At 44.2% G+C, this 21,851-nt stretch overlaps 1 protein-coding gene across 5 annotated transcripts in view; it reads right to left on the bottom strand.

Annotated features, from left to right (window-relative positions):
* LOC120917435 (nuclear receptor coactivator 5-like) overlaps positions 1 to 21,851 on the bottom strand; it is an 84,164-nt gene that overhangs the window by 38,053 nt on the left and 24,260 nt on the right. For all 5 annotated transcript variants that reach the window (XM_040328721.1, XM_040328723.1, XM_040328724.1 and 2 more), the window contains exons 3-6: positions 9,559 to 9,588; positions 7,976 to 8,050; positions 4,117 to 4,199; positions 647 to 773 (exon numbers count right to left, since the gene is read on the bottom strand). In XM_040328721.1, the coding sequence (XP_040184655.1) occupies positions 647 to 773; positions 4,117 to 4,199; positions 7,976 to 8,050; positions 9,559 to 9,588 (315 nt within the window). The remainder of the gene's footprint in view (positions 1 to 646; positions 774 to 4,116; positions 4,200 to 7,975; positions 8,051 to 9,558; positions 9,589 to 21,851) is intronic.

Genomic DNA, 21,851 nt, shown 5'->3' with positions numbered 1-21,851 from the left:
ATAAGAGGGCGCAATGCCTCTTAAAAATAACATGCCATTTAATTTTTAACACACCTATGTGTGCTGCACTTTGTAGTGCCCAATGTAATATGCATGGAAGGCATTGAAGGGCAGTAATAGGCTTTAAAAACACTGCTTAAAGTCTGCTTAAGCAAAGGGGATTGATGCACGTGTAAACGGGCCATAACAAAGAGGCTAAAGAAATTTTTACCCGAAATAAAGCAATCTGAAATTTACAGATAATTTGTTTAGCTTACCTCTAAATTACAAAATAAATGAATACCAAAATGACATGCTGTCTGCCCAGTCACTAGTCATTTGGTCTCTGCCATCAGGGATGATCAGGCAAAGCCAGCTCTGGTTGACTGTCGCCCTTTAGCATTGGTAACATGACACGGCATAAAACTCTGAGTATTCAAGCAGATTTTAAAAAAAAATCCGCTCTATAGCTTTTATTGACAACAGTTCGGATGATGTTTGTTTTTTGAGTTAAGCTTTCAGAGAAATATGGGTCCACTTTAAAGTTTACTCCTATAAGAGCAATTCAACTTAAATCAAGGATACATTTTCCTGTTGTGAGAACAATCTATTTAGAGAACAGAGAAGATGATCCCATGTCTGCATACTACATTTCAAGCTTACTTACATTTGCTCCTTGCTGATAGCCACAATTGTGCAGTCTGACGGCCTCTCTTTGTGGTATTCATCCTGTATTTGCTGGTAGAATTTTAAATAAAGCTTCTCTCTGCGATCATCCGAATTATATTGTGTACCTACAAAAAAAACAAAAAACATACCCTCCTTACCTTGAGTTTTAAACTCCATAAAAAGGCCGTAAAAAGAACTCTGGTCTCATCTGTAGTGCACTACATGAAATACTGCGATATCGCTGCTCTTTTAGGACATATACACACACACATAGTAGCATCAATATCATGCTGACATGGCTGAGCTGGCATTGAAAAACAAGGCTGTGTTTATCTAGGGTCCAGGAAATATTCTAGGTATGTCATGCAAGTGTCACAGTGTGTCATCAAAAGACCAAATTTACCTTAGGTACTGTATGCCAAATGGAGTAGCATTCAACAGCTTTCTAGAAGCTGGTCACCAAAACAAAGCTCCACCACAAGTGACAACATTTTCAAAGTGTTGCAGGCCCAGAAGCATGAAACATTGAGTGTAGGAGAGGAGTAAATCTGTGCATTAGCGAAGGTCACCACTGGAGATTTATAAAACTGGGGGGGGGGGGGGGGTTGTTTATATATAGTTGCGATTCTGAATAGTTGGCATGTGCGTTATACCCAATGATACAACCTGAATACTTAAGCTGGGTATACACTAGTAGAATTTCAAAACAAAAACATTTCATTTTGGAAGCAAAGTAGTATACCGCATATTCGAAAATAAATTTGCATCCTGCTCCTTCAAATCTTCTCATTACTGTGGTTGAAAACGATTGTCAATTTGCCCCCATTAATGAGGACTTTACAAAAAAACGCAAATATTCTTACAACTAAAATAGTGTAACAAAAATCCTGCTAGTATATACCCAGCGTAGGCACCCTCCTAGATAGGTTGCTAAAATGTTAGGTAAATGTTGTTATTTCTGGCTCCTCTTTATTCATTGGAGCAGCTTTTGACTTGCTTTGGGTTGTTGTGGATCTCACAGACTAGAAGCTTGATTTTTTTTCCTCCCGCATATAGATATTTCTATAACATAGTGAGATGGAAAATCAAATGAGCAGCCCCTGCAGCAGTTCCACTTATTCAAGCTGATGTTCATCGAGGTTCCAGCTGTGGCATAACTGGGTCTTGACAGTTCACTGAAGAGTGCCCGGGTGGAAGTTGGAAAGGATCTGGCTGTACTGTGGCATTGTGGGCATATTAACCTCTCCTGCACTGAAGACTATTCAGTAGATACTGAAACAAGGCATCCAGTAAACCTGTGACATTGTAGGTATTGATCGGAGCTCAGCGTCCTAGTCCTCTGTGCATTATATTTATTATGTGCCAGTGGTAACTAAACGATTGCTTTTAGAAGGACTCAGTTCTGGCCATCGTCCTTTGTTTCTGCATAAATACTGTCCAGGAAGGCATAGTAAAGTGTCTCATATAACCCCACACCCTCTCCATGTTGTTCAGCAATAACAATTGACTGATCAATGAGCTGGGATGAAAAAACGGTTGCCTGTCTGCCCTAGCACTAATATTGGGGGGAAAAAGTAAAAATTACAGCAGCTCCTATGGGGATAGCTCTACACCAGCTTTAGTTGAGACCTCTCAGATGTGTTCACCATCAAAGAAAACCAGAGTGAAACCAATGGAACTGGAGTTGGTGTTTCAAGACAGAACAATGAATGGAAAAAGCTCATTGAAAACAGGATCAGTTTGGTAATTTTAGGCAGCTAGAAATGTGCAGGTCCCCAATTAATAATTTGTAGGTCCTTTACAGAACCCAACAATTTTATTAGCAAGAGCAGATAAAAAAAAAACAGGGAAAAAAACAGCCCTGCCAGGTACATCTTTTAATAACAGGAGAGTTGTGCGCTGGGCTTTAACAATAATCTGCGTAAATGTAGTAAATAAAATGGAGGATAGGTGGCAAATAACATATCCACTTGCCAAAAAGTTAGGTTATGCACTTTGGCTCATTTTGTGTGAAAAAGTGGTAGAAATGCAAGAGAGCACAGACTTGAGAGAAGACCTTAAAATTGACTGGCACATTACCATACTATGGCAGTTCCTTGTTAAAGATTCAGCACCCTGAAGGCTCTTAAAATGAAAATGTATATGGTAACAGAAAGCTCCAGCGTAAAACGTCTATGTATTTGGAGCCCCAAGCACAAAAACACTGAGCTCCAGTGCCCTGTGAATGAGAACCGTGAGCACAACATTCAGTTCAAGTATAACATGCAAGCTTCCATCTACCAGAGAGGAGAGATTGAAGGGTGCAATAAGCATTTAGGAACATGTAAAGAAACTGAAGTTCAGTCAAGTAACTTATATACAGGGCGACCGGAAGTATTCACAGCGCTTCACTTTTTCCACATTTTGTTATGTTACAGCCTTATTACAAAATAGATTCAATTCATTATTTTCCTCAAAATTCTACAAACAATACCCCATATTGACATTGTGAAAGTTTAAAATCTTTTCAAATTTATTAAAACGGAAAAAAAAAAATCACATGTACATAAGTATTCACAGCCTTCGCCATTACACTCAAAATTGAGCTCAGGTGCATCCTGTTTCCACTGATCATCCTTGATGTTTCTACAACTTGGTTGGACACGACTTGGAAAGGCAAAATACCTAAGGTCACACAGTTAACAGTGCATGTCGGAGCACAAACCAAGCCATGATGTCCAAGGAATTGTCTTTAGATCTCCAAGACAGGATTGTATCGAGACACAGATCTGGGGAAGGGCACAGAAAATTGTCTGTAGCATTAAAGGTCCCAGAGGCACAGATGCTTCCATCATCCGTCAAGTTTGGAAGCACCAGTACCTTTCCTAGAGCGGGTCGCCAGGCCAGGCTGAGCAATCGGGGGAGAAAGGTCTTAGTCAGGGAGGCGACCAAGAACCCGATGGTCACTCTGACAGAGCTTCAGCATTTCTCTGTGAAAAGGAGAACCTTCCAGAAGAACAACCATCTCTGCAGCTCTCCACCAATCAGGTCTGTATGGTAGAGTCGCCACTCCTCAGTAAAAGGCACATGACAGCCCACCTGGAGTTTTCCAAAAGGAACCTGAAGGCCTCTCACACCATGAGAAGCCAAATCTTATGGTCTGATGAAACAAAGATTGAACTCTTTGGCCTGAATGACAAGCGTCATATGTAGAAGAAACCAGGCACCGCTTCATCACCTGACCAATACAATCCCTACAGTGAAGCATGGTGTTGGCAGCATTATGCTGTGGGGATGTTTCAGTGGCAAGGGACTGGGAAACAAGTCAGGATCGAGGGAAAGATGAATGCAGCAATGTACAGAGACATCCTTGATGTAAACCTGCTCCGGGACGCTCTGGACCTCAGACTGGAGCAAAGGCTCATCCTCTTGTGAATACAAAAGAAAAACAAACACACACACACAATGTAATATGAATTTTTCACTTACTGTTTTCAGAGAATTGGTATCTCTCACAGTATTCCTCAGGACCAGTGGAATAATTATGTTTTTTCCCAAAGAGTTCTTCAAAGCTGTTAAAAGAATGTATAGTGTTTATTCATAGAGCAATTAAGGTACAGTACTCGTCAGGAGTAGTCTGCTCACATTAGAAAAATAAATAAGCTGAGGGGGGAGTGTGGGGCCACATCGATGGAGGGACTGGGCACCGCCCAGGGGCCTCAGCTGCATGGGGGGGCCTCTGCACTTTCTCTGTTCCCTTACATCTTGGCCAAAGTCCATCAGGTGGCTCAGCAGTGCGGGGAGGTTGCCTGCAACTCCCCTGTCCTCCAACCAAGTTAGTCTGTCCCTCTGGGATCTTAAATATCTCCCGAGGCAGCTGAAGTTGGTGGGCGGAGCATAGAGTGTGGCTGCCTCCTCCACTCCTCCCAAAGACTCATTTACTCAAGCTGAGGAGAGACAACAGCAGCCCCAGGAGTGTTCTTATCCAGCAATGCTGCAAGTGACTAAGCACATTGTTCAAGCATACCGTCCTAACCTGTCACTATACTGCCCTACCGTGTATTATAGTAGCCAATCATATTTTATCTTTTCTTTATCCATGAAAAATATGCTTTATGTTAATATTAACCATACAGTCTACTAGATCTGCGTGCTCGATAAGGATACTGTCACCAACTAAAAAAATAAATAAAAAAAAAGCAAAAAAAAAATTAACAGTATTTTAACCACTTCCCGCCCAAGGACGTCATAGGACGTCCTGGACTTTCAGTGGGGATATCTGAAAGATGCCTGCAGCTACAGGCATCATTCAGATATCCATCTCTTCAGCCGGCGATCCTGTGTACCATAAGAACGATCATAGCGGCAAGTCCCGCCCACATATGTAAACGCCGTTAAAACCACACGCGAGGTATCGCCGCGTGCGTTAGAGCGCCAGCAACAATTCTAGCACTAGACCTCCTCTGTAACTCTAAATTCGTAACTTGTAAAAAAAACATAAGCGACGCCTATGGAGATTTTTAAGTACTGAAGTTTGGCGCCATTCCATGAGTGTGCACAATTTTAAAGCGTGACATGTTCGGTATCTATTTACTTGGCGTAACTTCATCTTTCACATTATACAAAAAAATTGGACAAACTTTAATGTTTTGTTATTTTTTAATTCATGAAACCCTTTTTCTCCCAAAAAAAAGGCGTTTGAAAAATTATTGGGCAAATACCGTGCGAGATAAAAAGTTACAATGACCGGCATTTTATTCCCTAGAGTGTCTGCTAAAAAAAACATAGTTTTTGGGGGTTCTGAGTAATTTTCTAGCAAAAAAATTATGATTTGTGCATGTAGGAGAGAAGTGCCAAAAAAGGCCCGGCATGGAAGTGGTTAAAGCGGTAGTAAAGTCTGTTTTGTGATTTTTAGCTGTAGGTAAAATTAATATCTCCTAAACATGCACGTTTAGGGAGATTCGCTCTTTTGGCAGCCGGTGACGTCACGACACATGCGCTCTGAAGGAACAGCATACCCCTCCCCCTCCTTCAGAGCACTGTGCTGTGCCCGTGACTCCCGCTCGCATGCACAGAAGTGATACAATTGCTGCTCAGCCATTCAAGCTGTCAGAGCCCACAAACCAGGAAGAAAGACTGGTGGAGATGGAAGCCCTGTCAAGCACACCGCTGGTGTGCTTCATTTCAAGGCAAGTATTTTAGAATGTGCTAGTATTCAATACTAGCACATTATGCAATTTCCTTTGCAGGGGATATTTTTTTCAATGCCGCAGTTTACCACCACTTTAAATGCTTACTTGCAGCATTTTCCTTTCCATAAAAGATTTTTCATTAACTTGCAGTATGCCTTTGAACTAGTCAGTTCCCTTGCACAGCCCCTCCCTCCCTGCATGCCATATCCCTCCTCTCTTCTGGCATTATCCAATTATTGCCTGTACAGGCCTTGCACTTTCATTCACCTTTCTACACAACCATTAATATAGCTGCAGGGTATACTATAGAGCTCAGAGTCTGCTGACAACACGTTCAAGATGACGGCATCCAGTAGAAGTGTCAGGGTTTGAACGACTACAAAAAAAATGCTTTTACGTGTAAACACTATTCCTGAAATAAGTAAATGCACATATAATCCCATGGGAAGTTTTTTTTTTTTTTTTTTTTTTTTAACAACTTCAATACCGGGCAAATAGAGTTTTCTTTTGGTGGTATTTGATCATCTTTTTTTTTTCCAAAAAATATGTAGAAGAAGAATGCATATCGGCCTAAACGGAGAAGATTTATTTTTTTCTATTGTGATTTTTATTACAGCAAAAAAATAAATAAATAAAATATATATATATATATATATATATATATATATATATATATATATATATATATATATATATATATATATATATATATATATATATATATATATATATATATATATATATATTTATTTATTTTTTTTGCTGTAATAAAAATCACAATAGAGAAAAATAAAAAATAAATCTTCTCCGTTTAGGCCGATATGCATTCTTCTACATATTTTTTGAAAAAAAAAAAAAACACAATGAGTGTATAGTGATTGGTTTGCGCAAAAGTTATAGCGCCTACAAAATAGGGGACAGATTTATGTCATTTTTTTTTTACTAGTAATGGCGGTCATCTGATTTTTGTCAGGACTCAGATATTGCGGCGGACAAATCAGAGACTTTTGTCGCTATTTTGGGACCATTCACATTTATACAGCGAGCAGTGCTATAAATATGCACCGATTACTGTATAAATGTGACTGGCAGGGAAGAGGTTAACACTAAGGGGAGATCAAGGGGTTAAATGTGTTCCCTAGGGAGTGATTCTAACTGTAGGGCAGGGGACTGACTGGGGGAGGTGACCCAGCGTTTTCCCCATGTACAAGGAACACACCATCGGTCTCCCCTCCCTGGCTCTGTAACTGCCGATTGCAGGTACCTGGCGGAAATCGCAGCCGACAGGCACACGCATTGGCACACAAGTGACGCGGCCGCTGGCTGGGAGGCCCGAGGACGTCATATGGTGGCCAGCCAGGATAGCAGAGCCACCTTGTGGCTGTCATATTACAATAGGCGGAATGTGAAGTGGTGAAATTGTGTTGTGACAGGGTCTCTTTAAACCAAATGGCAAATAATGGCTGCAACTTAAACACAAAACAAGAGGCTTAGCAGTTGTTTAGCACAAGATCCGATTATAAACGGTCCAGTGAAAATTTTAATAATCTTGATAACACGCAAGTAAGGTACAGCCAACACATTTCAGGGGGTTCACAAATGCCTTCACCTGGGCATGCACAGATTGTTTTGGTATAAAGAAATGTCAACAGAAACAAAACACCTTACAATGAAACTGTGGGGTTAGAAATATTGGAACTGCATGCGAGTTTGGAGTTCAAACTAGGGTTGCCACCCTCATTCCCATTAAAACCAAAAATTACACAGGTTTTGTGGCTAATTAAGGTGGTGTTTAAACTCAGTGTCTTATCTGCAATAAATTAGCCTCAAAACCTGTGTAATGTGTTTGGTTCCAAGAGATTGAGGTGGCAGCTCTAGTTCAAACATCAGAATTCACTGGATGCATGCTTGTTCTAGGCCAGTGTCTCTCTGGGGAAGCAAAGAAAGAATAAGTAATGGCCCTGGAGCAGACAGCTTTCAAAACAAGTCAACAATGGAATCTCTGTGCATGAATGTGTGCCTTGTTTTTATTTCACTTACCTGTGAGGCGCAACGAATTGCCCTAAAGCAGTTTGTTTTTAGGTGAAAATGGCGATTCCAGAGTTTTATTAATTTTTTTGCTAAAAAAGGCAGCTCTTAAAACTGAAAAGCCTTACCTGTTTTGGTCTTCCACATCTCGGGGATACAACTCAGAGAAAGAGATTTTTTGGCTGGGTTTGTATGGATTAATGCTGGGAAAGAAAAACAAAATGTTGGTTTACTTAATCCAACAAGGCTGCCTGCAAACAATAGTGAAACTTTGACACTCCACCATCCTGCTTACAAAATCAAAGACCATTACTGGCAGCTGATGGGGGTATCCGTGGCAGAGCTCCAAGCTGGAGAACCCCTTTACTGTGCTCCCAAGATTGGGGGGCCTCAAGGAGGCACAAAAGACAAATCTAACAGGTAAACATACCTTGTCATCGAGCTGTGCCTGCGTTTACACTAAAGTAGCAATGCTAGTGCCCAAAAATTCAAAGCTTTGGTGAGCATTATCTCATGTGTTTGTGTTTTTTACTGCCAATCGGTAGGTGTAAAGTGTAGTTTTTGACCTCACTATAAAAACATCTAAGTTGTGGTGTGGCAAAGCAAGTCTTTACCATTTACCCTTAAATTCCCCAAAATGGTAGAGCAAGCCTTGATTTTCCTTTGGTTCAAAAATCTTCATAGTTGATTTACAATATCAAAACCAGAGGTTAGGCACAAATAAAAACACAATACACGAGTCAATCTGTCCATTTCAGAAGCCAACTCCTCCTTTATAAAATAAACCCTCCGAGTACGCTAGATGAGTAGATGTCATGCTAATCCACTGGTTTCAATAGGGTGACTGACCCAGAATAAATATGAAAATAATGACTTGGGAACCTTCCTTATTTCAGCCGAGTGAAGTAAAGCAATGAAACCAGTGTATCAGAAAGACAGCCAAGGAGGAGCTTTAGAGCACCCCTAGAATAACGGATTTATTTTTAACTTGGTAAAAGCACATGTTCCATTGATCAAAAAAAACACACACACACACACACACACACACACACACACACACTTAAAGAGGGAGTTCACCCAAAAATCAACTTTCTGCAGTTAGATCCAGCATACTACTGACATCTGCAGTATGCTGGTCTTTTTTTATTTTATTTTGGTACTTATCGTTATAGCAGTATCTCTTCTATGGCTCCGAGCGGGGATTACTTCCTGGTATAGGCGTTCCCGAAGACAAGCAAGTTGATTGACAGCCTTCGATAGCGCGTCACGGCTTCCGAAAATACACACGAGTGACACTCGGCAATTTACGGCGCCTGCGCAGTCAGCTCTACACGGCAGGCGCCGTAAACAGCCAAGTGTCACCTCGGCTATTCTCGGAAGCCGTGACGCGCTATCGAAGTCCGTCAATCAACTTGCTTGCCTTCGGGAATGCCCATTCCCCGCAGGATTCCCCGCTCAGAGCCATAGAAGAAATACTGCTAAAACGATAAGTACCAAAAGAAAAAGAAAAAAAAGACCAGCATACTGCAGATGTCAGCAGTATGCTGGATCTAACTGCAGAAAGTTTATTTTTGGGGGAACTCCCGCTTTAAGATTCTCAAAATTCTGTAACAAAAGGTTTCAGAATCCGACTTCTAGATACTTTATCACAGGGTTAAAAAAATAAAAAAAGCCAATATATTACAAAATGAAAACAAAAAAAAACACTTACTCCAGAAGGCGAGGAATTCCACTTGGTTTCCTGAAAAAGAAAATAAAATACACATCAGCTAAAAACAAACAACATTACATAAGCCTATTATAAAAGGCCCCCATTCACACTTCACCCCTCTGAAAACACGTTTTAGAAGTGTGTCAAAATGTACTTGCGGTTCCATTATTTCTTAATGACACCCCAAACGCAATGCGATTTTGCCACACTTGTATTAAAGCAAAACAGGTCATGCTCCACACCTGAAAAAGTGCAGGAACGGTTTTGGTGGGTTTGTCGTGTATAGACAAACGAATGAATAGGCTGCCCTATTCGCAAACATGCAGAAACGCACTACAAAACACTCATAAGCAAAACGCACATTCCTGTTCTTTGTGACGTGTGAATGGGGCCTGCAGATTTTTTTTCTGTGCACGAATCTGCAACGTGTATAAGGCCCCTTTCACACTTTCAGACCGTTCAGGTACGCCTGTCAGTTTTTTTGGCGGACCTGAAAAACCGCTCCAATCTTCTCTATGGAGCGTCGGATGTCAGCGGTGACATGTCTGCCGACATCCGACCCAATAAAAATCAGACAGATGGTGGTACGTCGCCATCCATCCATGGCGGATCAGATCGGGTGAGATCTGATGAAAACGGACATGCTGTTTTTATCAGATCTCTCCATAGGAGACATCGGCGCTGGATAAGCCCCTCCCTGCTCAGTGAGCAGAGAGGCCTGTCATCTGCCGACTCAGTGGAGATCCACGGAGAGATCTCCCACTGAGCTGGCGGACTCCGCTGCAACGGATCCGCCTGGTGTGAAAGGGGCCTTAAACTCACTAATAGGTACATGAAAACTGATGTAAACTTGTGTCTCTGCAAGTGAAATCATTTAGTGAGAATGAGGCCTTAGGCTCCATTCACATCTAGGCAGACAAATTCGCGGCGTTTTGTCCCGCGAATTGCGGCGGCAAATAGCGGCGTTTTGTACCACAATTTGCGGCGACAAAACGCAGCGATTGTCCGCCTAGATGTGCCCCTCTATGGAGATGGTTCCCGAACGCCGAAAGCCGCCTGAAAAAAGGTCCGGGACCTTTTTTCAGGCGGCAGGCGTTCGGCGTGGAGATGTGAACCATCTCCATAGAGGGCAATGTCTTTTCATCCCTCTGGCGGCAGCGGCGTCGCACTACAGGCGACAAAACGCCTAGATGTGAATGGGGACTAAAGGAACAGGAGTCCGAGCCATGCTGCAGAATTATACGTTTTATTCTTTCTACATATAACTGACAAAATCATTTAAAAATGTCACTCACTTACATAACTGCCACATAAACACCATATAGCCATAATATTTGAACCACTTCATGCCCACGCTATAGCTAAAATGACGCCTACAGCGCAGGCTTTCTTTGTTGTTCTCCCGTGATCTGTGATTGGTAATCACAGCGGCCCGCCAATGACAGCCGATTACAAGATGTAAACACAAGACAGTTAATCGGCTTTTATGTTCCTCACGCCGACAGCTAAACATGCTGAAGTGGACGCATACGTACATCGCACCCACATTTGTAAAAAACATTCAAACCACACATGCAAGGTATCACCACGATCGTTAGAGCGAGAGCAACAATTTTAGTCCAAGACCTCCTATGTAACTCTAAACAGGCAAGTCTATATTTTTTAGTACCAAAGTTTAATACCATGCCAAGAGTGTGCGCAACTTTAAAGCGTGACATGTTAGGTAACTATTTAATATCTTTCATATTATACGAAAAAATTGGGCTAACTTTAGTGGGGGTTTTTTTTTTGCATTTGAAAAATGTCTGCACAAATACTGTATGACAAAAGGATATCAACCTCTTTGCCAGGAAGAGACGCTATAACTTTTGCGCAAATCATTAAATATACGCTTATTGCGATTTCGTTTTACCAAACATTTGTAGAACACGTAATGTAACAAAAATGTGTGTATCTAATTTATGGTAGAACACATATCTGCCTAAACTGAGGGAAAAAAATATATGTTTAAAAATAACATTTAAATATTATAGCAAAAAGTAAAGCATAGTGTTTTTTTCAAAAATGTTGCTCTTTAGCGGGGTTTTTTTTTTGCGCTTTTAAACAAGAGGTGATCAAATTCCACGAAAAGACAGCTCTATTTGTGAAAGAAAAAAAAAAAGGACGTAAATTGTTTTGGGTACAGCGTCACACGACTGCGCAATTGCCAGTTAAAGCGACGCAGTGCCGTATCGCAAAAGATGGCCTGGTCAGGAAGGGGGTACCGTTAAAGTCCTTGCAATTTAGCATGTTACGGTTATTTGTGTGACATAAGAAGTTGCAATTGTATTCCCTAGGGTCTGTGCAAAAGAGGAAAAAAGAAAAAAAAAACACACACACACACACACACACACACACACACACACACGTTTGGGGGTTCTGGATACATTTTCTAGCAAACAAATTATGATTTTTAAATGTAGAGTGCCAGAATAGGCCTAGCATGGAATTGGTTAAATACCACCACAAAAGAAAGCTGCATTTGTGAAGAAAGGAAAATTATTTAAAAAATGTCATATGGGTACAGTGTTGCATGCCGTGAAGTTGTCAAAGTGTGACAGCGCTGAAAGCTGAAAAAGGGGGTTAAAGTGCCCAGTAGGCAAGTGGTTAAATGATGGCCTTTACATAGTAACTAGTCAACATCAGCTTGATATCACACCATAGATAAGTAGGTCTGAAACAGGAACAAAAAAAAACTTCACTGGGGGGGAAAAAAAAAAAAGGGGGGGAGGATAGGAACACTCCCAGCTATAATCAGACAGGTTATGTTGTAAACCTGTAATACTGTGGATGTGGTGATCAGAGACCGTGTGATTCTGAGAGAGCCGTGTAAAAAGGTATTTGTATAGTAGCCATTTTAAATGTATAATTTTTTGGCAAAGGAACCTGCAGTGTCCCTACATGGCTGACAAGGTCATTTTTCACATGTATCCAGATGTTACAGACACACGTAAGCAGCAGATACCCTAGCCTCTGATGAAAAAAAAAAAAAAAGTAATGGCTATGGATTAGAAATTAAATCTAGTTGATTATATGTGCTAGGCTATGAGCGAACATAACTTGTGACAGTCCGACAACCACACTGTAACGGGGTAAACTGGATATGTCGGAGGGTACGTTTCCATGGTGCCTGAAGTGTGTGAAGCCGTAGGCATTGTGGTTACTATGACAACATCTCTGGGGAACTTCTATTCAAAACGACTTCCTACTGGAGCCGTGCAAATGGTCCCCCCCCCCTGCACAAATATGTTCTCTGCTTATGGGGGGGGGGGAGGAATTCAAAGATAGCGATAAAGACTCGTAATGTGAGACCTATAAAAACCGATGTGTATACAATGTAAGAAATATAATCAAAGCTTCTTGAATAAGAATATAAAGCACTGGATAAGAAACTGCCAGCATTAAAGCATTCCATATGGGAATCGCCAACTTAAATACTTGGCATGGTGGAAATCCACCATAACAGCCAAATCCCAAAGGAAAATGGTTATACTAACAAATTATTAGTTATAGGTTGTTCTGTACAGCTTAGTTCATGTTTGCAAATAATAAGCATTTAAAGCGGAGGTTACGCCCATTTTTGTTTAAAAAGCCAGCAGCTAACAACTACTGCAGCTGCTGACTTTACAAAAAAAAAAAAAAAAAAAAACGAACACTTACCTGTCCAGCGCACCCGCGATGTAGTCAGCCGAGGACGAGCAATCGCTCATCCCTCGGCTGCACTCACCGCCATCCTCGGTTAGAGAATCGGGAAGTGAAGCGTTGCGGCTTTAGTGCACGGTTCCCTACTGCACATGTGAGAGTAGCACGCCGCGCCGTCACTGGTCCCTGCTCTCTCCTGGGAATAATGTGTTTCCCAGAAGACAGCAGGGGCTGTGGGTAGCGGAGTGTCTGTCGCAGTATTCCCTGAAGTGGGTGCAAATACCTGTCTTATGCTGGCCGTATACAAAGCGAAATATCGGGCGAAAAATCGGTCGTTCAGACAGTTCGTTCGTTTTTCGAACAGTTAATGGGCACAAAATTGATAATCGTTGGGACGTTTTTGAACCGAAAAAAAACGAAGGACAAGTTTGGAAATTTTCTGCCAAACGAACGATAAATCGGAAGGTTAATGTGTTTCCCGTCCGAACTTTCTGCACTAGGTTTATGTCCACTGAACGATTTATCGGTCATTACATGAGGGCACTATTGTTTGCACTCACGACCGAACGTTCGTTATTCGAAAGTTCGTTCGTGTGTATGGTCAGCATTAGACAGGTATCTGCATCCCCCTCCCCCCCTGAAAGGTGCCAAATATGGACACTGGAGGGGGCGAGGGTTCTAAAAAGCTGAAGCTCAATTTTTGGGTTGAGCTCCGCTTTAATGACTTGGCAAGGACCTGTCCCAAAACAGGCAGTAAACCTTTGTTTTAGAAATGTCATACCCCTTTAGAACACTTCATGAAATAGTAAGGGGAAACATGTCAAAATACGCAGTAGCGGGGATTGGTTTAGGTGAAATCTTTAACACTTGCATATTATTGCCCTTTTAGGAGAATGCTTATACCAGTATAAACAAACATCAGCCTATTTACAAAGGGAGGTTTCATTCTAACAATAAGATATCAGAACTATAGTAAATGTACTTTAATCAACTAGGTAGGACAATATACATTACCTAAAAGAAAATGATATATACATATATACATACATACACACACACACACACACACACACACACACAACCCCTGTGTGTAGTATCCCCTTTCAGATCCCCATCTCGATCCAGATGAGCAAGTGTGTCTCTCCCTCATTGGCTGAGACACAACCATTGGCTCCCACAGCTGTCATTTACAGCCAGTGTGGAGGGAACAGACACACAGAGGGAGAGAGCATGAATTAATGCACCCATTGCTATAGGGCACTCAGAAGAGAGACACCGCCTACCATCAGAATACACTTATCAGTGCTGCAGTCGATTGGCTGCAAGTATGGATCAAACTGAAATTTTCCAGCAGAACTTTTCATGGGAAATTGATGGATCAAAATTTGGCTAATTCCTGCTGAACTATGATGCGTGTATGACCAGCTTTAGCATTAGATTACACAGGAACAAGCAAAACTAGCATAAAAATATTTCTCTTTTTATGCATTTTATTTTTTACACCCTTGAAAATAAAGTATAAAATAGATCTTTGCATGAGATCCCTTTCACACTCGGGTGTTTTTCAAACGCTTTAGCGTAAAAAAAAAAAAAAATATATCTATCTATTAAAAGGGCCACTTAAACTAGGTGCTTTACCGGCGTTTTTCGTGCACTAGCGGGGCCCTTTTAACCCCCGCTAGTGACCAAATAAAGGGTTAAAAGCGATGCCGCCAAGGTGCTTCCCATTGATTTCAATGGGAAAGGGCGCGTTAGAAGCGGTGTATACACCGCTCCTAAAACCACTCGGGCTTTCACATTGGGATTGCAGATGAGGCTTCTTTCAGGTGCTTTACAGGCACTTTTTTTTTTAAACGCTAAAGAGCCTGAAAAACGCCCCCATGTGAAAGGGGTCCGAGTGTGATTCCCCCCCCTTTTCCAGACAAGATCTCGTCTCTCACTCTCCTTAACAACCCAAATGGCTTTTCATAAAAAATAAATAAATAAAAAAAGTCTCGATCTAGAAACAAATCCACATGATGGGGGAGCATACTACACAAGGCGGCTTCTTAACAGATCTACTCTATTGTGATTCTTACTTCACTCACAATGAAGGTATGGACCTAGTGGATTGCACTCGGACCATCCTTTGCTTTTGGCTTACCCAAAGATTATGTAAGTAAGCTTGAACATGATTCCACCTGGGTAACAAGATTTTTTTTTTTATATATCTTCGAATAATAAAGTAATTTGATGTAATCCAAGACTGGTACAGTGTATTGTGGCAATGAGAGCTGCAAGGATGGCTATTAGGAACCCTACAACGGTCTCTCAACCTCAGTCCTCAAGTACCCCCCCAACAAATCAAGTTTTGTGAATTTCTCTTAGATAAAAAAAAATAGCTGTACAACATACCAAGCCATTGATTTAAAGCACCTGTGCAAGGGGGCGTGTTCAGGATGGCGCTGTGAGCGGACGCTTTATTCTGAGCTCCGCCGGAATCCCTGCAGAAATCCAACCCTCTGTGTCGTCTATCCTTCCCATCTGCGGGTGGACACTGCCCAGAGTGCAGACAGCCCAGGGACCCAGCCGGTGACATCCGTCTCGCCCCACGGCGGCGGCAATCCTCCCACCCGGTGCCCCACGCGGCCTCCAGCGGAGCTGGGACCACGGCCACATCACTAGGGCGGGGAGACCCGGACAGATGGAGGAACCATTGGGAGGACTGCGTTAGGCCCTTGGGGGGGGGGGGGGCTGCAGCCGTTGCAGAGAGCCCTGGGTACGGGGATTCACCAGGCAGGTTTTGTTTTGCCCACAGCAGATGCCAGCCAACTCCTCCCTTTTTTTTTTCTTTTGCGTGGGGGTTAACTGGGCCTCAAGCGGAGCCGCAGCCTCCATTTCAGCACCAGCGGGGGGAGCCCCGACTGCCCAAGGATTTGCCTGGACTTTCGCAGCCGCAGGTCACCTTCTCTTCTCCTGCTTTGCCCCCCCTCAGGAGGCGCGGAGCCCGAGGGCGTGGGAAGCCTCCAGCGTGGTAGCGGAGGAAAGTGAATGAGGCGCCGCCGGTCGGGAGCAGCGGCCGGTAAGGGGAAACATCTTAAATTCCCTACCCTCCCAGAGATCCCCCATCCACCCCCGCGCCACTCGCAGCAAGAACAGGGCATCGCAGACAGGCCCAATGGAGGCTGGAGACACAAGACCCCCCCATGGCTGGCGGAGGTCATAGCGGCCATAGCCACATGCCAATCAACACTCACTGCTAAAACAGAAGCTGTACCAATGGATGTGGGCCTTATAAGACAGGATATGGATAAGCTCAGATCTAGGGTGGCAGAAACGGAGCAGAGGATCAGCAACACAGAGGATACAGTTACGGAACACAGTGCGGCACTTCACTCACTTCAAACTAAGGTCAAAGCCCTGGAGTATAGAGCCGAGGACGCCAAAAACAGAAATAGACGCAACAACCTCTGTATGGTTTGTCCGGTGGAGGGGGCTGAGGGCAACAACCCCACGTGTTATGTGGAAGACATGCTGCGCAACCTTCTCCCCGACGCCCGCCTGTCCCCCCACTATGCGGTGGAGAGGGCGCACAGGATGCCACCCAAGCCGGGCCCCCCCTCGAACATTTATTCTACGACTCCTCAACTTCCGGGATAGGGATGAGATCCTCCGTGCTTCCAGAACAGCGGGGGGGTCTGAGGCATCAGAACAACAAATAAATGATTTTTCCTGATTATTCAGTGGAAACGCAGAAGCTCAGGAAATAGTTTGACCATATCAAGGCAGCGCTGAGGGCTCGCGGCATTCGCTACAGTGTCCCGTTTCTGGCCCGCCTGAGGGTTCAGGATGGAGAGACAACTCGCTTCTTCACCTTCGCCTCTGCCTGGCTGACTCGCTGCCCCAAGATTGGCAACAGAGCTTGATATGCAAGTATCTACTGACAGCGATTGACATACTCTGGGTCCTGGGATCAGACTTACTATTGTGTGCACCCCCCCCCCCCCCTCTTCCTTTTCAAATTGACAGCTTACGTTGCACCTGTTGAGCCCAGGAACATAAGAAAGTGCCCCTGGTTGGGTAAACCAAGGCCGATACAGCACACGTTAAGGGGCCCAGAGAACGTTGTCTGCTACATTTACTATCCTATCCGAAGGTTAATTTTTCTCCTCTTTCCTCACTGACGGGACATCCAGTTTTACATCCAATTTTCAGTCTCTCCGCTTTCATTTTTGTTCAGTTCCTCAGTTGTAGCAGGGGTGTATGTGCCTCCTCCAGCATCAATCTCTCTTCTAAACCAAATCACCTCCAAAATAGCAGAATTTGCCAATGACAACGTGGCCATACTGGGGGACTTTAACATGGTCAACGACCCAGTCATGGATAGGACGTCTGCCAGTGGGCACCCCAGCTCGGGACTGGTGGAGTGGGCAGAGCTGTATGAACTGACTGATGTGTGGCGCTGGAGGAACTCTCACTCCAGGGCATATACCTGTCACTCTGCATCTCACAGATCCTTTTCTAGAATCGATTTGGCATATTTGGGTGGCCTGGCGCTGCCCAAGGTAACGGACATAAGAATACTCCCATGGTGCATATCTGACCACGCGCCGCTTCTGACGATGGAACTCTCCTCGACTCCACCGCCCTCCAGAGAGGGCGGTGGATGGTCACTTCAGGGGAGCGTTGCAGGAATACTGGGAAGTTAATCCCCGCTCAGCCGGCGTATCAACGGTGTGGGATGCTTTTAAAGCATACACTAGGGGGTGGTACCAGACTGTTATAGCCGGAGTTCGTAGGGAGAGAAGGGCTGACTTGGCCGGTGCAGAGGGGAGGGCTGACCTGCAGGAGGAACAATTCGTTCAAACAAAAAACCCTAGAGACTAGAACGCGCTTCAGTCTCTGACTGGAGAGGTTGTTCGCATTCGCACCTCTCTCACTCAGACACGCCTACTCGCCCAAACAGGGGGAAAGATCTGTGAAGTTGTTGGCCTGGTTGTCACGGGAACAATCCGCAGGGGGGGGGGGGGGGGGGGGTGTCCTGCATACAGGGATCTGATGGGGACCTGGTCTACGCCCCAGACGAGATAAATGACTGCCTTGTCTCCTTTTACAAAAGCCTATATAGTTCCAGGGCTACCTACACCAATGATGACCCCATTGACATCCCAGTCCTGACTACAAAATACCGCAAGTTGCTTGATGCCCCCATAACTGTGGATGAACTCTTAAAACTCTCCAATCGGGTAAATCTCTGGGCCCTGACGGCATACCAGTGGAATTTTACAAACAATATGCAGAAGAAGAACTGACGGACAAATTACATAGCATGTTCACTGAGGTGCAGAGATTGCAGGAGCTCCCCAGCTCCCTGAGTGAGGCAGTGGTGGTAGTGATCCCCAAGCTGGGCAAAGACCCATCCCTGTGCTCCTTGTATCGCCCCATTTCACTGATAAATGTTGATGCAAAACTTCTAGCCAAAGTGTTAGCTACTAGACTTAATACGGTCATAACTGCTTTAGTACATCCAGACCAAAACAGGGTTCATGCCAGGGAGGGGAACTGACAACATTAGAAGGCTTTTTACACACATGGACAGGGCATGGCCGGAGTTGTGGCGTCACTTGACGCCGAAAAAGCTTTTGATTCGGTAGAGCGGGAGTTTCTGTGGGGGGTCCTCTTGAAATTCGGATTTGGGCTTAAATTCACGACATGGTTGAGGATGCTCTATGCCAGCCCGAGAGCAAGAGTGTGCACAAATGGCGCACTCGCCGAATCCTTTCCCTTGTGCAGGGGCACTAGTCAGGGTTGCCCTCTATCGCCGGGACTGTTTGCTTTGGTGGTGGAGCCCCTTGCTATTATGCTGAGGGCGGAGGTAGGGGTGAGGGGCATAGTAGTCGGTGCAATAGAAGAAAAGGTGTCCCTATAAGCCGACGACACCCTACTTTATCTTGCGGATGCCACACAGTCGTTGCAGCAGGCCCTGGAACTATTTGAAGACTTTGGTCGATTCTCTGGCATTCCGCATAAACTGGGGCAAGTCGGTCTTGTTTCCTTTTCACCCCTCGCTCCCAAGGGTGGACACTGGAACCCCACTCCAGTGGGTGGGTGAATTTACCTATCTAGGCATCAAGATTAGCAGCACTACTCACGAATATATAGAAAAGAACGTGCAACCTCTCCTCTCCCATCTTGCAGTCAAATGTACGGCATGGCGCGCTCTCCCGCTTACTCCGGTTGGCAGGGTCAACCTGCTCAAAATGGTGTTCCTCCCTAAATTTCTATATTTCTTCCGGAATACCCCTTCCCATATACCTAGGCTCTTCTTTAGGCGACTGGAGGGAGTGATAACCTCATTTATCTGAGCCGGGAAGCCGCCTAGGGTGGCGAGACCGATACTGTGCCACCCCTTGGGGAGTGGAGGTTTGGCTCTCCCAAACTTTGTTGTACTACTGGGCGGCTGTCTTGGTTACGGTACGCTGGTGGTTCTCTCAGCCCAGACAGAACCCGGCAGTGAGACTTGAAGCGGCCATCTTGGGATCGTACGCAGCCTTGACCAATCTAGTGTATAGGGGTCCCAAAGCCCCCCATCCCTTGACGAGTTGTTTATGCTACACTGAACTGCATCTCCCCACACACCCCGTTATGGGGTAATCCCACTCTGCCCCACCTTGGTGAGCTACCAGACCCCTCACAGTGGGCCAAACAGGGGATCCATAGAATGACTGCTGACTTCTAGCGCAATGGGGAAACCCCTTTCCACCCTGTACCTAGACCCAACTGTAACCCACGATGTTAAACCCACCCGTTCAATGGACAAATGGAAAGAGGACATCCCTAATTTGGGGGGAGGAAGAGTGGGAGGAATATGTGGCCACATATATTCCATCCATGATTGCAGCCAAGGATAGGTTCATTCAGCTCAAATTCGCATCTAGACCCGAACTATCCCAGGTTTGGCATATGGTTTGGGACTGCCCAAGACTCCGAACATACTTGGAGGGGGTGGCGGATATGCTCAGTGACATAGGGGGCCACCTTCTCAGCCACCTGGGAGAGGTGGAGGGGGACAGATACAGTAAGCTCTGCATTACTTATTCCCTGTTTTATGCTAGGAGGGAGATAATGCTGCATTGGAAATCGGTTGATCCCCCCCCACCCTTAACTCCTGGAAAAAAGCAGTGAATTCAGTGCTACCCCTTTACAAACTTACGAGAGTAGACAATGCCCTGCTAAATTCGTCAGGGTCTGGTCGGCTTGGGTGGACGCAAGCGGGTGTGAGGCCAGGGTGGGGGGGACAGAGTGATGAATTTCCCCCTTGCTCGGCCCGGGGGTCAGTGGCCCCCTATCTCTACGCTGAGAGCCACCTGATCCTGCCAGATGAGGACTGAGTTTACTTGCGCATTATTTTTGTGTACCTTGGGGTTCCCCTTGAAGATAGCGATTTGTATACTCCTCCGAACTTGAGGGTGGGCATTAGACAGGAAGATGCTTGAAATTCACTGACTGAGAAAATGTTAGGAACAAGGCTTTATGAATTTGTGAAATATTGCAAGCTGGAAATATAGATCTCAGACTGACACTGTAATTACAGAACATGAATGTCGATTGTGAACTATATTGTCATGCCGATTTGTTAATAAAAACATGTGCAAGATAAAAGGAAAACCTGCAAACATGGCCTGTTGGGGGGGGGGGGGGGGGAAATCGAGGACGGAGGTTGAGAACCTCTACCATACAACACCGAGCATCCAGTTTCTTAGAAAACGTCAAAAACTATTTCATGGTTATGAAACAGTCTTGCTCAAATAATTTTTGTCAAGGGGGGAGATAAGGAACCTCCACACACAGCCAATTTTTTTTTTGAATTTTACTACTCTAATCAATTTACTTCCAATTAGCAAGATCAGCAGAAAAAAAAGGTTTTCCAAACCCTGGCATAAAACTTCTGCTTAACAAGCATGTGGCTTCTTAGTGAAGTTAAAGAAGAACTCCAGTAACCCCACTGTCCATTTGTAACTTGCCTCCTTTAGCTGTATCGAACGTCACTCCTCCTCCTCCTGCCTGAATTTCAATTTTTATTGATGCACATTGCACTTTTGTATTAACAGATAGCAGCTTCAAAATTAAATTTTTCACTCATAGCACAGAGTTCTTCTTTATTTTCCCTTTCTTTCTCTGTCCTGGCTTACAGAGCTCAGTGAATCCATCTAATCCTTGCACACTTGTATACTTTGTTTCTTTTTCATACTGCTGTCTGGATAGCTCCCTGATCTGTAAGGAGGAGCCGTGTTTCCTTTGATGTCAACATATGCAACTGAGCTGTCTTACAGACTTAGCTTTAAAGAACTCCAGGATTCTGCTGTCTTTGCATTTCTAGATGCCTCTCCCCAGGCTCTACTTCAGTGGTCTTCAAACGATGGCCCTCCAGTTGTTCAGTAACTACAATTCCCATCATGCCTAGTCATGTCTGAATGTCAGAGTTTTACAATGCCTCATGGGATGTGTAGTTTCACAGCTGGAGGGCCGTAGTTTGAGGATCCCTGCTCTACTAGATCGCTAAGAAAGTGTTAAAAAGGGGTTGTAAAGTCTCAAGGATTCTCACCTCAATGCATTAAAAGTGAAAAAAAAAT

Source organism: Rana temporaria, chromosome 11, assembly GCF_905171775.1.
Source record: "Rana temporaria chromosome 11, aRanTem1.1, whole genome shotgun sequence".
NCBI classification, from domain to species: Eukaryota; Metazoa; Chordata; class Amphibia; order Anura; family Ranidae; genus Rana; species Rana temporaria.
This window is presented reverse-complemented; position numbering and strand designations above follow the sequence as displayed.